General features: G+C 56.3%; 1 protein-coding gene across 1 annotated transcript in view; it reads left to right on the top strand.

The window, feature by feature from the left end:
* LOC116956562 (regulatory-associated protein of mTOR) overlaps positions 1-17,751 on the top strand; it is a 77,152-nt gene that overhangs the window by 36,637 nt on the left and 22,764 nt on the right. The window contains 11 exon segments of the mRNA XM_076052346.1: positions 1,067-1,168; positions 1,555-1,638; positions 2,133-2,243; positions 2,808-2,882; positions 4,260-4,325; positions 4,943-5,134; positions 5,584-5,724; positions 6,674-6,794; positions 9,816-9,968; positions 15,394-15,549; positions 16,821-16,939. Coding sequence (XP_075908461.1) covers positions 1,067-1,168; positions 1,555-1,638; positions 2,133-2,243; positions 2,808-2,882; positions 4,260-4,325; positions 4,943-5,134; positions 5,584-5,724; positions 6,674-6,794; positions 9,816-9,968; positions 15,394-15,549; positions 16,821-16,939 — 1,320 coding nt within the window.

Raw genomic sequence — 17,751 nt, 5'->3', positions numbered from 1 at the left:
GATGGTTGTTGACGGTGTGTGTGTGATGGTTGTTGACGGTGTGTGTGTGATGGTTGTTGACGGTGTGAGTGTGATGGTTGTTGACGGTGTGTGTGTGATGGTTGTTGACGGTGTGTGTGATGGTTGTTGACGGTGTGTGTGTGATGGTTGTTGACGGTGTGTGTGTGATGGTTGTTGACGGTGTGTGTGTGATGGTTGTTGACGGCATGTGTGTGATGGTTGTTGGCGGCGTGTGTGTGATGGTTGTTGACGGTGTGTGTGTGATGGTTGTTGACAGTGTGTGTGTGATGGTTGTTGACGGTGTGTGTCATGGTTGTTGACGGTGTGTGTGTGATGGTTGTTGGCGGTGTGTGTGTGATGGTTGTTGACGGTGTGTGTGTGACGGTTGTTGACGGTGTGTGTGTGATGGTTGTTGACTGTGTGTGTGATGGTTGTTGACAGTGTGTGTGTGATGGTTGTTGACGGTGTGTGTGTGATGGTTGTTGACGGTGTGTGTGTGTGATGGTTGTTGACGGCATGTGTGATGGTTGTTGACGGTGTGTGTGATGGTTGTTGACGGCATGTGTGTGATGGTTGTTGACGGTGTGTGTGATGGTTGTTGACGGTGTGTGTGTGATGGTTGTTGACGGCATGTGTGTGATGGTTGTTGACGGTGTGTGTGATGGTTGTTGACGGTGTGTGTGTGATGGTTGTTGACGGTGTGTGTGTGATGGTTGTTGACGGCATGTGTGGAATGGTTGTTGACGGTGTGTGTGATGGTTGTTGGCGGTGTGTGTGTGATGGTTGTTGACGGTGTGTGTGTGATGGTTGTTGACGGTGTGTGTGTGATGGTTGTTGACGGCATGTGTGTGATGGTTGTTGACGGTGTGTGTGATGGTTGTTGACGGTGTGTGTGTGATGGTTGTTGACGGTGTGTGTGTGACGGTTTTGGCAGTGTGTGTGTGTGTGACGGTTTTGGCGGTGCGTGTGTGTTAGTGATGGTTGTTGGAGGCGCGTGTGTGTCGGTTGTTGTTGGTGGTGTGTGCGTGCGTGTGCGCGCGCCCGTGCATGCCCGTGTGCCCCACAGAACAGCCCATTCTTCGCCGAGCAGCTGACCGCGTTCCAGGTGTGGCTGACGATTGGCGTGGAGAACAGGAACCCCCCCGAGCAGCTGCCCATCGTCCTGCAGGTGAGCAGACCCCCGCCTCCCCACCTCACGGACCCACCCCTGCCCCCCCCCTCCCCTTCACCTTGTGATTGTCAACCGCTTACTTTGACCAGGGCACTTACCCCAGACAGACTCTGCACTTGTGCGGCACCGTTGGAGCCGAGCGTCCGTACCGTGCTGCCCTGTGTTAATTCTTTATTCTGCCTTGAACTCCTTTTCCTCTCCCCCCTTCCTCCTCCTCTCCCTCCCACTCACTTCCCCTTTTGTCTACCCCCCCCCCTCCTTTCAATATTCTTCCTCCACCTCTTCTTCTTCTTCTTCCCCTCTACTCCCACCCCCTCGTACTCATCCTTCACCTCTTCTCCATCCTCCTCCACCCCGTCTATGTCCCCGTGCAATGCACCCAGGTGCTGCTCAGCCAGGTGCATCGCCTGCGAGCGCTCGACCTCCTGGGCCGCTTCCTGGACCTGGGCCCCTGGGCCGTGAGCCTGGTGAGGGGTTCTCCCACCCCACATCGCTGCTGCTGCTGTGCTGCTGCTACTGCTGCTGTGGTGCTGTTTGTGCTGTTTGTGCTGCTGGCGCTGCTGGTGCTGCTGCTGTGTTCGCACCCCCAACGAGGAAGCAGACCCGAGCCGTCGGGTGGAGCGGTGGTGCGGCGGTCAGCATGCTCGGCTACAAACACAGCAACCCGAGTTCCATTTCCTGCCCACTGCCGACAGCAGTGACGAGCAATGCCCAATCCGGCCTTCAGCCTCCGCGCGGTTGACCTACGCTTAAGCCTGTACCCCTGTCAACGTCAGCACCAGGGAGACAAAGGCGGCCGGGGCGTGATGCTCACTGCACCACCCCCTTTTGTTGCCTTTTTGGCCTTCATATTTACTTAACGGCACTTGCCCCAACCGTTTGTTGAGGCTGCGCATGGCCCCCGGGCGGGGGTTGGGGGGGGGGGAGCGCTTTACCGTTGTCTGTGTGTGTGTGTGTGCAGGCGCTATCCGTAGGGATTTTCCCGTACGTGCTGAAGCTGCTGCAGAGCTCGGCCCGGGAGTTGCGTCCCCTCCTCGTCTTCATCTGGGCCAAAATCCTGGCTGTCGACAGCGTACGTATGCACGTGCCCGTGCGCGCGCGCGCGTGTGTGTGTGTGGGGAGCGGTTAGCGCGATGCGCTACGAACGCGGGGGGCCGAATTTGATTCCCACTCACGGCCAACACTAGTCATGGATTATCTGAACCGGTTCTGGGCCCTCCCCTAGGTTAACTCGCCCTCAAATGAGTACCTGGTGCGATGTGTAAACATTGCCACTCGGGAGACAAAGGCGGCCGGACGTGTTTCTCGCCACCCACCCCCTCGTGTACCGTTCCGGCCTTCATAGGTGCTCGCTAACAGCACTTGGCCCAACAGTCTGTTGAGGCTACACGGGATCTTTGTCTTTGTTCACGCGCGCGTGCAAACACGCACGTGCACTCGCACACTCATGCACGTGTGGTTGGGCCACAGCAACATTGCGTGCCGTGCCACTGTAGCACGGTGCAATCCCGTGCCTCGGTAACAACATCTGCCTCAGTAACGCCGCTCACTTTGTGGTAATGCTGGGGTATCGCCGGGGTAACGCCGAGGTATCGGCGTGTCAACCGTACGTTATCTCCTCCACCGTGTGTAACAGTCTTGCCAGGCAGACCTCGTCAAGGATGGTGGACACAAGTACTTCCTGTCGGTGCTGGCTGACCCCTACATGCCCGTAAGTACTTCCTGTATGTGCTGGTGATCACCGGTCACCGTCCCTGCTTGCTCTTAACTTGAGGTAGGCCTTGTACCTCAATGGCACACAGACAGACAAAGACCCCCCTATAGCCCAAACAAACTGTTGGGGCAAGTGCTGTTAGCGAGTAGCACTTATGAAGACCGGCACGGCACACGAGGGGGTTGGTGGCCGGCACCACGCCCGGCCGCCTTTGTCTCCCTTGTGGCGATGTTTGCACACCGCACCAGGTCGAACTAGCGGAGGCCTTAGAACCGGTTCAGATCATCAGCACCGGTGTTGGCCGTGAGGGGGAATCCAACTCGGGTCGTCGAGCAGCGCTGTTGCTCCACCAACACAGACAGACACGTACGCGCGCGCGCACTCGCGTCCGTGCAAGTCGGCCGCGGCAGGCGCCGCGAGACTTCGGTGCGATCCGCTGGGGGGGCCACCAACTCCTCTCTCTCTGTGTGTGTGTCAACAATCAGTGGGAGGATGAGGAGGGGAACCGAGGATATGGGACACAAATGGGAAAGCTTTCCCTGCAGCGACGCGGGCAGAGGGGCAGGATTGATTATCGACGACTCGCTCAGCGGGGGGTAGCCCCCCCCCCCCCCGAGCTGTGCTTGGCGTTAATCAGAATCACCGAGCGGTGGGCGAGATTAAAATCCAAGGAAACGCCAGCGACAGCCCTGGTGACCTCTAACCCTGACCGCTCGTCCATTTCCCCCTACGAGTTTCCCTGACCGCTCGTCCATTTCCCCCTACGAGTTTGTCAGAACCAGAAGATTTTTTTAATTTATGCTGCAGGAGGAATCCGACGAGCTACAAAGCTCTTTTTCACAGATGTCCGGTAGGGGCGGGGTAAGAACGTTACAACAGCACAACAACATGATCGTAGTGCCAAGTAAAAGAAAGGTTAAGAACGAGGGCTCGGGAGTTGCGGAGATGAGACGTGTGGGAGGTTTCGTGGGTTTCCGCCGCATTTGGCTTCTGAAGCGAGCGCTAAGAGGCGAGCCCCGGCCGTGAAGCGCGTGAGCGCCGTCGATGGGGCCTTGCGTCGCCGTCGGGGAGTAGCGGCTGTGGATTTAGATGTTTAGTGAAGGCTAGGGTTGTTGCTGGGGTTAGTGTTCGGACGGAGGTTAGCGTGGGCTCGGTTAGGGTCACCGTTGGTGTTGGGTTCGATGTTTAATCGGTGTTCACGTTTAAGCAAGGGCTAGGTATTAGGCTAAAGTTTGGGCTCCGCGTGATGGTAGACGCCACGTGACGGTGGACACCGACGGTAGACGCCGCGTGACGGTAAATGCTGTGTGTGGCGGTGGATGCCGTGTGATGGTTGACGCTGCGTGCGTGCATGTCTCCCTGCACTTCCTCCAGGCCGACCACCGCACGATGGCCGCCTTTGTCCTCGCTGTAATCGTCAACAACTACCTGACGGGACAGGTGAGGGGGTAGGGCGGTGTGGGGTGGGGGATTGGGGGGGGACGGCAAAGGAGACCACCTGGTGGAGTGAGCGATGCCTAGTCTCCGAGAGAGTTCCCAGTCGGGTCGGATAGTGGTTCTGCGTGGGACGAGATGACGGCTCTCTGGTCGTACCGAGCCACGGATCGAATCTATCCACGTTGAAGCCACAATGATGGCGAGCGTCTCCGTGGAGACGGAGACCACACGCGGCGGACCAGATGAGTGGACGGGACGCGTCTGTCCTTCCTGCATGATTGCAGCAGCATTGGTTCAGCGCAAGCAAACTCTGGACCAGTTTTGGAATTCGTTTCCTCGTCAGGAGAGGCCATGATGATACTTCTGTTCCAGATGCACAGTCCGCTTAACTGCTCTCCTCCGTAACGCTGCTGCTTCTGCTGCTACTGCTCCGGCTGGTGCCACTGCTCTTGCTACTGCTTGTTCCTCTCCTACTGCTGGTGCCGCTGTTGTTGGTGCTTCTGCTCCTGTTGGTGGTGCTGCTGCTGCCGCTGCCACTACTGCTTGTTTCCGCCCCGGCTGCCTTGTTCCGCTCCCTGATTTTGCTGCTGGTGCTGCTGGTGCTGCTGCTGCTGCTGCAGGAGGTGTGCCTGCAGGGCAGCCTGATCGCCATCTGCCTGGAGCAGCTGAACGACCCCCACCCGCTGCTGCGCCACTGGGTGGCCGTGTGCCTGGGCCGCATGTGGCAGCACTTCGACGCGGCGCGCTGGTGCGGCGTGCGCGACTCGGCGCACGAGAAGCTCTACTTGCTGCTCTCCGACCCGCTGCCCGAGGTACTGAGCCCGCGTGCGCGTCGCCGTGGCGACGTGCGTACGTGTCGCCGCGGTAATGTGTGCGTGTCGCCGTGGCGACATGCATACGTGTCGCAGCGGTAATGCACGTGTTCCGTGGTGTGGATGTGCTGCCTGGTGGTGTGGTTGTGCTGCGTGGTGGTGTGGTTGTGCTGCGTGGTGGTGTGGTTGTGCTGCGTGGTGGTTTGGTGTGGTTGTGCTGCGTGGTGGGGTGGTTGTGCTTCGTGGTGGTGTGGTGTGGTTGTGCTGCGTGGTGGTGTGGTTGTGCTGCGTGGTGGTGTGGTGTGGTTGTGCTGCGTGGTGGTGTTGTGCTTCGTGGTGGTGTGGTGTGGTTGTGCTGCGTGGTGGTGTGGTGTGGTTGTGCTGCGTGGTGGTGTGGTTGTGCTGCGTGGTGGTGTAACGCGGTTGTGCGGTTGCCGGTGCGACGCTAGGTGCGCAGCGCGGCCGTGTTTGCGCTCGGCACATTCATCGGGAACTCGGCGGAGCGGAGCGACCAAGCCACCACCCTCGACCACAACGTCGCCATGACCGTCGCTCAGCTGCTCAACGACGGCAGCCCCATCGTCCGCAAGGTCGGCAACGCCGCCGTCCAACAGTGGATAGGTCACAGCTGATGATTACGATGACGATGATGACGACCGTGATGATGGCTCAGGGCCGCCGATAGGCGAATTTCTCCAGACCAAGCTCATTTCAGCAGGGAGATGCTTTGAGTTGTATGCAGAAAAAATGTAAAATGACGAGTTTGGCCTGTGGCCTCAGCTGCACGTATTTTATTCTACGCTTCTGGTACCCAAACTCAGCAGAGAAATTCAACCTCTCCAAGCCCCACCCCTTCCTCTTCAGGCTCCACCCCTTCCTCTTCAGGCTCCACCCCTTCCTCTTCAGGCTCCACCCCTTCCTCTTTAGGCCCACCTCCGAACTAATCAAGCACCATCTCCTCTTGCTCTTTCGGATCCGTGCCTTCCTTTTTAAGACCCGCCCCTTAATTCTTTAGTCCCTGCCTCTTCCCATTTTTAAGCCCCGCCCTTTCCCCCCCGGAGGCGGGGGTTGAGGTAGTGGTGGGCGGGGCAAGTTGGGGGGCAGGGGTGGGGCCGGAGGGGATGAAAAATATAAATCGCGGCCCTTTCGTCCAATCGAAAGTCGCAGTGGTTTTATCCTGGGTTTCCCGCGACCGTAATCCACTGCCGTATTGGATAGAGCGTTTCGCCCCCTCGCACGTGTGGGGATTTCTCTGGGTGCTCCGGTTTGCCCTCACTCGGCCGGTAACAACTTCATTTATAGCGGACCGCAGAGCTTGGGGGAGGGGGTGGGGGGGATTTTGTGCCGGCGTCCCACCACGTGGCTGCCGGCTGCCGCCTTGCCCGCTTCCTCTGCGGTTCCTCCTCCAGGCGCTTCTTTGAGTCGCTCCGTCTCCCAGAGAGCGAGCGCATTGCAAGTTGAATTAATAATTATCATTGATGTACCCTACAGCCTGCGATGACCCCCTAACCACGAACCTTCACGCGACCCGTGTGGCAGGAGATGGTGGTGGCGCTGCACTACCTGGTGGTGCAGTACGAGGTGAACTTCTGCACGGTGGCGCTGCAGTTCCTGGAGGAGGAGCGCAACCACCCGGCGCTGTCGCCCGCCACCTTCGCAGGTACCGTTGCTCAGCCTGCCGTGCCTCCTCTCCGTATTGACTCCGCCCCCCCCCCACCCCTTCTCCCCACATCACCCCCCACTGCCGCCTCATATTCCAATACAGGAGGACTGCGTTTGAACGGGGTCCACATTCCAGCGGAATCATTTTTGTTGTTCAGTTTCCGTGCTTGTTTATTCCCGGGCGACTAGCGGGTCGGAGTTTGGTCAAAGCCACTTGGCAGCAGCGGTCAACCGCAACCTTTGCTCGCTGGCAGCAGAGCAACACGGTGCATCCAAAATTATGGCGTTGTTGACGACGATGACGATGATGATGGCGATGGTGATGGTGGTGGTGGTGATGATGGTGATGATCACTGATGACAATGTTGTTTATGATAATGGTGGCGATGACAAGCGGTGATGATAATGGTGGTGATAATGTTTATGGCGATGTTTGGTGGTGGTGGTGATGATGATGGCACGGAGCAAATTTTTGCACTGCAACCGTCATACGATTAAGGCCGTCGTCAAGAGTTGGACAAAGGCAGATTCAGTGGTGGGGGGTGGGAGGTTTTGGAAATTAAAAAATATTTTTTATTGAATACACTTTTGAATTTCCTATTCACCGAGGATTGTGATAAAACCATCAATGCCGCTGCACATGATTGTTAATCTCTTCTCCTGGGAGGGGGCCCAGGAGTCAAGCCGAGGCTCTCGCCTGCGATAGCTTTTGACGTGGCCAAAGCGAGCCACTTTTAATTCACCCATCCACACTGCCGCAACGGCATCGTCTCATTTAATAATTTAATTAAAGGTCGCGTAGCCGGGCTCAGCGGTGGAGCGAGTGTCTGGGGGCGGGGGTGTGGTGTAGTGGTGGGGGGGGGTGGGGGTTCAGGGGGGGGTGCAGGGGGGGAGGGTGTGCCTCCTCCCATCATGTCTTTGGGCGAAGGGGGGGGGATAAAATTAGTACCAATTTTTGGAGAAGCCAACAGTTGTTGTCCCTATGTTGTGACTCCTCCCCTACCGTACCCTAGGAAAGTGAAATTTCAAATCAACACCCGAACGTTCGTTTGAGCGGGAAATGACATGAGACATTAAAAAAAAATATTAAAACCTTTTTCTAATTGTGGCTGATGACCGAGCATCAACGTGCTGCGCACGCAACCATCACACTGCTCAATTGAGTGGTTGATTTGTTTTTAGTGAGGCAAGCACGGCATTCTGGGAGTTAGCCACGTGATCCCTGGGTGGTCGATTAACAACGCGGGGAAATGAGGAGGGCTTCATTAGCGATGGGGGGGAAATTAATTTAATTACGTCCATCATGTATTTTTTTTAACGATGAAAAAAAATAGGATTTACCCTTTCTGGAAATAGAACGGGAGAAGATGTTCACACACCGAATAGACCACGCACCTTTTGCAAGACATCAAGTCTGCATTCACCACACGTCATGGCAAAAACATGCAACCTAAGGTGCTCGGATAAAATATGCACTGTCTTTGAAACTACACCGGTGTATCATCTTGTTGCTGCCAAAAAAGGTCCCACAGACAATTTTTTATTAATTAATGTAATTTTAACAGACAAACATTACATTAATTATTTGTTAAGCATAATTTTGGTTTATTTTAGAAAATTTAATAATGATGCCAGTCAACAAATATTGTAATGGTTAAACGGAAATATCAATTATTGAAACTGATTAAATTGATTGCATTCATTAAATTAATTAAATCAATTCAATCCCCGGTTGTGTAATTGACGACGGGGAAATGAGGGCGAGCGAAGGGGCTGAGGGTCGGGGGGGAGCGTGACGATGCCGTCGTGCGCGCCGGCGATCGCGCGCCCACGCTTTCTCGGCACGCGCTGGGCGCACGCACTGACGCCTCTCGCCGCTCTGGGGCCCATCGCTGGGAAATTCCACGTTCCGGTGTCAGGTGGCAGTTTTCATCCTCGGCCGCGGCTGCTTGCGATGTGGTGCCGGTCATTTATCAACCGCAAAGGATTGCTGCGGCTGACACTGCCGCCGCCGGTAGTGATGACGGTAATGGCGATGACGGTAATGGCGATGATGGTAATGGCGATGATGGTAATGGCGATGATGGTGGTTGCCGGTCGGGCACCCTGAGCGTCGCGACGGATGGATTTGCGCTCTGACGACGCGTGCACTGTGGGGTAATTAGCGGGCCGCTCCGTGCGTCCGCGTTCGCCCGCAGACTCTGCGGGCGCGTTGCCGTCGACCGCAGGGGAGCGCGCCGCGTTTTTTTTCCTTCTCTCTCCCCTCGTTAAGTTGGATTCGTCGAGTTTCGTCCCGGTCCAGGCTCGGCTGTGGGTGGGGCGGGGTGGGGGTGGGGGGGGGGTTGGTCAAGAGGTCGCGGTGGCATCCGCGCCATCGTTCGTTGGACCCCCTTCACCACTTGTTTTGCTCCGCGTCCCAATTCACTCGTCGACCCACGACCAATCAAGGCTCGTTAACACCCGCCGTGATTTTTTGTCCTCGCGCCGTTCCTTTTTTCTCTCCCGATTGTTTTGTTGTCTTCCACCTCACCGAATCCTCCTCCTCTTCCTCCTGCACCAACCTCTGCCTCTCTGCGTCTTCCTCGTCGCGGCGCCGGCGGGGAAAGCGGTCGCGGTCGTCACGATTGCCCAGACGATAGCGGGAGAGAGATCGACTCGTCGGGTGAAACTCTCCTCTATGAATAAGGATAACGGTCTGAAACGTTAGGTTTACCGTATATATACGTATATATTTTGATTGCGTAATTCACTCCCAAGCGTCCCTTGCTTGAAGCTATTTTGCGTTGTGGGGATGGTCAAGAGTTCAAATTCCAGGGACCGGGTTCCACGTTTCGTTATTTAGATTCTGGGCTTCAGAATTTCAGACCTGGGGTTATGGGTGCGGGTGGGTGAGGGGTCAAGGTACCTGACGAACCAGGCCCACATCCCTTGCCGCCCCGACGACCCCAAACCACCCCTCATCCCGCACCCCCCACGCCGTATCCCCCCCCCCCACCGACCAAACCGCCGTCCCCCCCAGACCCCCCCGGCAGCCTGACGCCGGCGCGCGAGGGGCTGGCGTCGTCGCGCCTGCGCCCCGTGAGCTCGTACGGCAACCTGCGCGCCATCGGCAACGCGGCGACGGCACGCAGCCTCAACAAGTCGCTGCAGAACCTCAGTCTCAGCGAGGATGGTAAGCGGTGTCGCCCACGCCCCCCTCCCCCCCATCATCCCCTCCATCTCACGAGCGCCACCCCCCCCCCCCACCCACCCAAACTTTATACACCCCCGCCACCCGACCCTGCCCTCCACCGCCACCCAAGGCCACCACCGCCCGCCACCGGCAGCAACAGCAGCAACAGCAGCAGCGCCAGCATACCGAGAGTGCTAGGGATCGTACGGGGTTATCGGAACGTCGGAGAAGGGAATCCCAAAGGGGAGCAGTGCGAAGGGAGAAGCGGAAAGAGAAGCGAGGCGACCCGCAGCGGTGCACGCGTTAAGCGCAGTTCCGGACGAGAGTGGAGTCGGGGGGGGGGCGGGGGGTTAGCATTGCAGAGACATCATAGCAGCATTGTAAATCAAGGGAGCGAAGACTGCGGTAGTCGTGGTAACGGGAGTGACGCGCCAGTGACTGAACGATGGCGAGAGGTTGACTGGCACGACGCTGGAGAGCATGTCGGTAGGAACTGCGGCGCTCCGCCGCGGGTCGTGACGGCACAGCTCCTCTGCCGTCGCCGAGCGACGGTGGCGGTCGCAGACTAACAAACGGAAATCTGAAACGGAGCGGCTTGTAACGTCGATACGTTCCCACGTGTTGCTGTCACGTCGATACGTTCCCACGTGTTGCTGTCACGTCGATACGTTCCCACGTGTTGCTGTCACGTCGATACGTTCCCACGTGTTGCTGTCACGTCGATACGTTCCCACGTGTGGCTGTGACGTTGATACGTTCCCACGTGTGGCTGTGACGTCGATACGTTCCCACGTGTGGCTGTCACGTCGATACGTTCCCACCTGCAGCTGTAACGTTGATACAGTGAGGGAAACAAGTATTTGATCCCCTGCTGATTTTGTACGTTTGCCCACTGACAAAGAAATGATCAGTCTATAATTTTAATGGTAGGTTTATTTGAACAGGGAGAGACAATAACAAATAAATCCAGAAAAACGCATGTCAATAATGTTATAAATTGATTTGTATTTTAATGAGGGAAATAAGTATTTGACCCCCTCTCAATCAGAAAGATTTCTGGCTCCCAGGTGTCTTTTATACAGGTAACGAGCTGAGATTAGGAGCACACTCTTAAAGGGAGTGCTCCTAATCTCAGCTTGTTACCTGTATAAAAGACACCTGTCCACAGAAGCAATCAATCAATCAGATTCCAAACTCTCCACCATGGCCAAGACCAAAGAGCTCTCCAAGGATGTCAGGGACAAGATTGTAGACCTACACAAGGCTGGAATGGGCTACAAGACCATTGCCAAGCAGGTTGGTGAGAAGGTGACAACAGTTGGTACGATTATTCGCAAATGGAAGAAACACAAAAGAATTGTGAATCTCCCTCGGCCTGATGCTCCATGCAAGATCTCACCTCGTGGAGTTGCAATGATCATAAGAACGGTGAGGAATCAGCCCAGAACTACACGGGAGGATCTTGTCAATGATCTCAAGGCAGCTGGGACCATAGTCACCAAGAAAACAATTGGTAACACACTACGCCTTGAAGAACTGAAATCCTGCAGCGCCCGCAAGGTCCCCCAGCTCAAGAAAGCACATATACATGCCCGTCTGAAGTTTGCCAATGTACATATGAATGATTCAGAGGATAACTTGGTGAAAGTGTTGTGGTCAGATGAGACCAAAATGGAGCTCTTTGGCATCAACTTAACTCGCCGTGTTTGGACGAGGAGGAATGCTACCTATGACCCCAAGAACACCATCCCCACCGTCAAACATGGAGGTGGAAACATTATGCTTTGGGGGTGTTTTTGTGCTCAGGGGACAGGACAACTTCACCGCATCAAAGGGACGATGGACGGGGCCATGTACCGTCAAATCTTGGGTGAGATCCTCCTTCCCTCGGCCAGGGCATTGAAAATGGGTCGTGGATGGGTATTCCAGCATGACAATGACCCAAAACACACAGCAAAGGCAACAAAGGAGTGGCTCAAGAAGAAGCACATTAAGGTCCTGGAGTGGCCTAGCCAGTCTCCTGACCTTAATCCCATAGAAAATCTGTGGAGGGAGCTGAAGGTTCGAGTTGCCAAACGTCAGCCTCGAAACCTTAATGACTTGGAGAAGATCTGCAAAGAGGAGTGGGACAAAATCCATCCTGAGATGTGTGCAAACCTGGTGGCCAACTACAAGAAACGTCTGACCTCTGTGATTGCCAACAAGAGTTTTGCCACCAAGTACTAAGTCATGTTTTGCAGAGAAGTCAAATACTTATTTCCCTTATTAAATAGCAAATCAATTTATAACATTTTTGACATGCGTTTTTCTGGATTTTTTTGTTGTTATTCTGTCTCTCACTGTGCAAATAAAACTACCATTAAAATTAAAGACTGATAATTACTTTGTCAGTGGGCAAACGTACACTGTATGTTCCCATGTGTAGCTGTCACCTCCCCAGAAGCTCAATGAGCAGGCCCTCGCCCGGGTTATTCAAGTGGGTAGCATCAGCAAGTCGTTACTGGACTTCTGTGAATAAGAGCTTTGTAGCTCAGATTCCTCCAGTATATATATTGAAAAAATAATTCTGATTCTGATAACCTCGTAGAGGGAAATGAATGAGCGGTCAGGGTTAGAGGTCACCAGGGCTGTCGCTGAATTCGAATCTCGCTCACCGCTCTCATAATTCCACGTCCCTCTTCAACCTCCTTACCTCTTGAAAAAAAAAACACAAACTACAAACGCTTTGACCCTGAGTTTCTGATCTCGTCCGAGGGTTGCCGCTGCGATGCGTCACCCTTGCTGCCTGAGCGTCATTGCTTTGCCCAAAGCTCAGGGGGGAAGGTGCATGGTAGCTAGCCTCGTGTGATGCCGGAAAACTCACACCCCTTGGCACGCTCAGCTTTGCAGCGTGCTTGCGTGCGGAGTTTGTGTCGCGTGGACTCGGCGGCGATCAAAGAGCGCGACGTCGGTGGGTTACCAGTCGCGCCGCGAGCGTCAGCGTTTCCGCCTCATCGCGCCTCTCTCCCGCCCCGCGCACGTCTTTCGCTGCCTCTGCCCCCTGCCATCCTGTCCTTAGCCCCTCGCCCCCCCGCTCCGCCGCCCCCACTCCCTGCTGTGGCGTCGCTTTCTCTGCCCTGCCGCTTCCTGTCGCTCTGCACGTTAACAAGCGACAAGGGCCCGGTCCACGCGCGGAGCTCTTGCCCGCCGTCCGTGTCGTCACAGAGAAATTGTCGCGCCGACGACGGCGCCGTCGATTCCAGCCGACGATCCGCTCCGACCGCCACCCCGAAAGCGCCTTCGGCGAGATCCGAGAAGCCTCAATCCACAACGGTTCGACGTCGTTTGTTGTGACGCCGCTTCCTCTGTTAATTAAAGGCTGGTTGGTCGGTGGGGGCGCAGGGCATCAAGCGGGAAGTGACGTCGTCATCACGCTCACCTCTGATTGGCCTGTCCAATTACGGCCGCGACGCCTCCAGTCGTGGCGTCACCGCTCGGCGGGGAGCGGCGCTTGCTGCCGGAATCCGGCAATAAATAAAACATTTTAAATGAAAAAAAATTAAGTAAAAAAAAAAGTGACCGCGTGTGGACTGGGCTCTCCGCGGTGGCCCGCCAGCTTTGCCACGCCGCGCCGGCCGGTCGGTCGGTGTGGCGCCGTGCGGCCGGCGCTCCGTCGCCTCCGCTTACCCCCGGCTTGCGCCGCTCATGGAAGGGGGGAGGGGCGGCCACCCCAAAGGCAGAACGCGGATGCGTTATTTCCGGCTTTGTGGCCGAACGAGTGGGTTGTGCGCGCCGGGCTGTCCGGCACGGGCGCCGAAACTTCCCCGGTGATGCCGTAGCGCACCGGCGTCATCGTCGCTACGAGGCGCAACTCCCCCGTACGTTGTAGCGCGGTGTCGACGCGGCGCCATTACGTTACTAAATTAACCAGGTAAAGCCCACTGAGCGAAACAGCTCTTTTTCAGAAGCGACCTGGCTATCACAAATTATAAGTGCAACCAAGTGGCTTATCATCACGTGGAAATTTACAGCACCCAGATACGCTGAACGTTTGATGTTGATTTCTAAATCCGGAGGGAAAAAAATCCACACGACCACGGGGAGAGAGACGCAAACTCCAATTATACGGCAGGCGTCAAGGTCGGGATCGAACCCACAACCTCCTGTGTACCAGGCGACGTAGTTAACATCTTGCCACCATAGGTGCGCCGCTCATGAAAGTCACTTAAACTTTTTTTTTTTCTTCAACAAAGCCTCACGCTTCTGTGGGAGAGCCCGCGACGCACAGCCCGGCTGTGTAGCCGTAAGAGAAGAGTCGTCGGCTTGTTGAGTTGTCTTCCCTAAGCATCCCTCGCTTACCTGTGTGCGTGCGCATGGCACTTGCACCAACAGTCTGTTAAGGCTACACAGAGAGGTCTTTGTCTTGCACACCTGGGTGGGGTTTCATGGTAGGTATGTGTACACGTTTGTGCGTGGAGTGTGTTCGTATACACTGTGTACAGGCATTTCGCGTGCGGTGCTGCGTGCTCACGGCCAAGGGGAACTCTCCTGCTCACGGATAAGCGAGCGCCTAATGACGCACCACAATGCTAGGATCGCGCCGTGCACGATTGCAGATTTTTCGATGATCGCAATGCGGACGTCACCTTGGGGCCGACGGGCCAAATTGGGAAGAAGCGAATGGCGCGGAACGCACGAGACCCACCACAAACTGCCAAGAAACACAACCTCGGTGGAAATTAATCCTGACCCAGAATTGTGGCGATTTCCCAGGGAGTCGATCATTGCATGGCAGCCAATAAACAGGGAGTCGATCATTGCATGGCAGCCAATAAAGTTCGTCCAATCTTTGCTATGCAGTCACAATGTCCATCACCGGAGGAGGAATCGCCCCTCTGCGCATTATAAATATATATTATTTATCCTTTTGAGCGTTTACCCCGGAAGGCCTCGCTGAGTCCCAAGACTCTTCTTTCAGGAGGGTCCCGTCGAGGTTTATTTTCCTACGGGAGGGTGGTGAAGATCGCCTCGTAAGTGCAAATTCAAATCGAGTAATTTGCGGTGGAATCCTTTTTGGAATGAAATCTGGCACGTTCAGACGGCAGCGCCGGCACGCGACGGCCTACTCTGGCCACCGACGCCCCGGGACCGTCGGCGCGCCCGCCGTGAAGAGGACGGCTCGCAGCATTATTACGGTTAACGCAATCGGCGCGGCAGCAATAACCGAGGGCGGCCGCCGGATTGGAAGCGCGAACCTCCCGCGACGAACACCTCGCCCGCCCGCCCGCTATAGGCCACGCGCGCGGCACAAACAAATTGAGCAGAGAGACTGGCGAGCGGCAGGGAGACGCGGGCTTCACGCGGCTACATTGGGGCGAGATAACGACGGCAAACTCCGACCTCGTGCCCCCCCCACCCCGTGATCGCCCTCCCCTCGTCCGCGCAGGCGGCGGCGGAGCGATGATATCGCCGCCGCTGAACATGAGCGGCGGGAGCAGCAGCACGGCGAGCAGCCCTGACGGGGAGGAGCTCATCCTCACGTACGACGCCGTCGACAAGATGCGCCGCGTCAGCTCCTACAGCGCCCTCAACTCACTCATCGGTGCGGGCAAGGGTGGGTGAGGTGGGGTGGAGCGCTGTGGGTTGTAGGTGGGAGGTGAGGTCGGGTGGGTGGGTGGGGTGTTGGGCAGCTGCAGGAAGAGGTTGAGTTTGGTGGTGTGTGGCTGCGTGTGGGTGTGTGTGTGTTGATGTCTGTGTGTGGGGAACGGTTTTGTAGCAGTTAACGCGCTGCGCTACGAACCCAGCATCCCGAGTTCGATTCCCGCTCACCGCCAAAACCAGTAATGATTATCTGAACGGGTCATGGGCTTCTCCTAGGTCGACTCAGCCTCAAATGAGTACCTAGTGCAGTGTGTGTGAACATCGTCACTGGGTAGACAAAGGTGACTGGGTGTGGTGTTGGCCACTCACCTCCTCGTGTGCTGTGTCGGCCTTCATAGGTGCTACTCGCTAAAAGCACCAAAAGGCTGTTAAGGCTATACGGGGGATCTTTGTTTTTGCTACCTGCTGCAGGTGTGTTTGTGTGGGTGTGTATGCACGTGCGTGTGTTCGTGTGCCCAAGCAGCTTCTGATTGGCCGGATAGAGGGGCTAAAGGGGCTACGTCACAGTCTAGAGAAGAGATGGTCTGATGCGGTACGGGAGGATGTGGAGCTGAGTGGACTTTCTGATGACTGGTACCAGCGGTGTCAAGATTGGTCTCTGTGGAGTAGGCTGGTGAAGGACGCTGCTGCTGGGCAGTTGGAGGCAGTCGCCCTCCAGCAATAACGAGGGTAGAGAAGCGACGCTCACAAGAATACAGTGGAGTGCCGGGCAGATAAAACGCAGCAAGTTGGCACAGTAGGCGGCACAGGTGGTGCATCTGTCGTCATCTGAGTCAGTCAACCAATGGCACCCTGGGTCTCGTTCCGTGACCTGCTAGCAGTGAGCCTTCCACACTGGACGTCGCCTCAAGGTGCACCTAGCCTGGGAGCTGTTTATATGTTCACGTGTGTCTGTGTCCATGCGCGGTAGTGCAGTGGTTAGCGTACTGCCAAATGAACCCGGCGACCCGAGTTTTTTTCCCTCTCACGGCCAACGCCAGTCACGAATGCCAGAATCGCTCGGTCAACTCTGCCTCAATTTGACCACCTGTTGCGATATTTGCACATCGCCACTGGGAAGACAAAGGCGGCTGCCGGGCGTGGTGCTGGCCAACCCCCACCCCCTCGTGTGCCCACAGTGCCGGCCTTCATAGGTGCTGCTCGCTAACAGCACTTGCCCCAACATTCCGTTAAGGCCGCACGGTGGATCTTTACCTTTGTGCGCGTGCGCAGGGATTTCGTTTAACAGCGTGTACACCCAGATCTGGCGCGTGCTGCTGCACATGGCCGTGGACCCCTGCCCCGAGGTGTCCGACATGGCCATGCGGACGCTCAACTCCGTCGCGTGGAAGGTGCGCGCACACACACATGTACACGCCCACACACACACACACACGTGCACACATGCGCACAGCCACATACACACATGCATCGCTGGTGCGCTCTCTCCACTCGTGCACGCTGACATGCACACGCTTGTTACGCAGCGAGATTTGGACCCCCGCGGCTTCGCGGTTTGTGGTCCATTGGCCTGGAACTCACCTAGCCACTGACTCACCTACTCACCCACCTACTCACCCACCCACTCACCTACTCACCCACCCACTCACCTACTCACCCACCCACTCACCTACTCACCCACCCACTCACCTACTCACCCACCCACTCACCTACTCACCCACCCACTCACCTACTCACCCACCCACTCACCTACTCACCCACCCACTCACCTACTCACCCACCCACTCACCTACTCACCCACCCACTCACCTACTCACCCACCCACTCACCTACTCACCCACCCACTCACCTACTCACCCACCCACTCACCTACTCACCCACCCACTCACCTACTCACCCACCCACTCACCTACCCACTCACCTACTCACCCACCCACTCACCTACCCACTCACCTACTCACCCACCCACTCACCTACCCACTCACCTACTCACCCACCCACTCACCCACTCACCTACTCACCCACCTACTCACCCACCTACTCACCTACTCACCCACCCACTCAACTACTCACCCACCCACTCACTTACTCACCCACCCACTCACCTACTCACCCACCAACTCACCTACTCACCCACCCACTCACCTACTCACCTACTCACCCACCCACTCACCCACCCACTTACCTACTCACCCACCCACTC

The sequence above is a fragment of the Petromyzon marinus genome, chromosome 3, assembly GCF_048934315.1.
Source record: "Petromyzon marinus isolate PM22_M1 ecotype Great Lakes invasive population chromosome 3, UKy_Petmar_22M1.pri1.0, whole genome shotgun sequence".
NCBI classification, from domain to species: Eukaryota; Metazoa; Chordata; class Hyperoartia; order Petromyzontiformes; family Petromyzontidae; genus Petromyzon; species Petromyzon marinus.
Note: the sequence above shows the minus strand (reverse complement) of the source record. Positions and strands in the feature narration are given on the sequence as shown.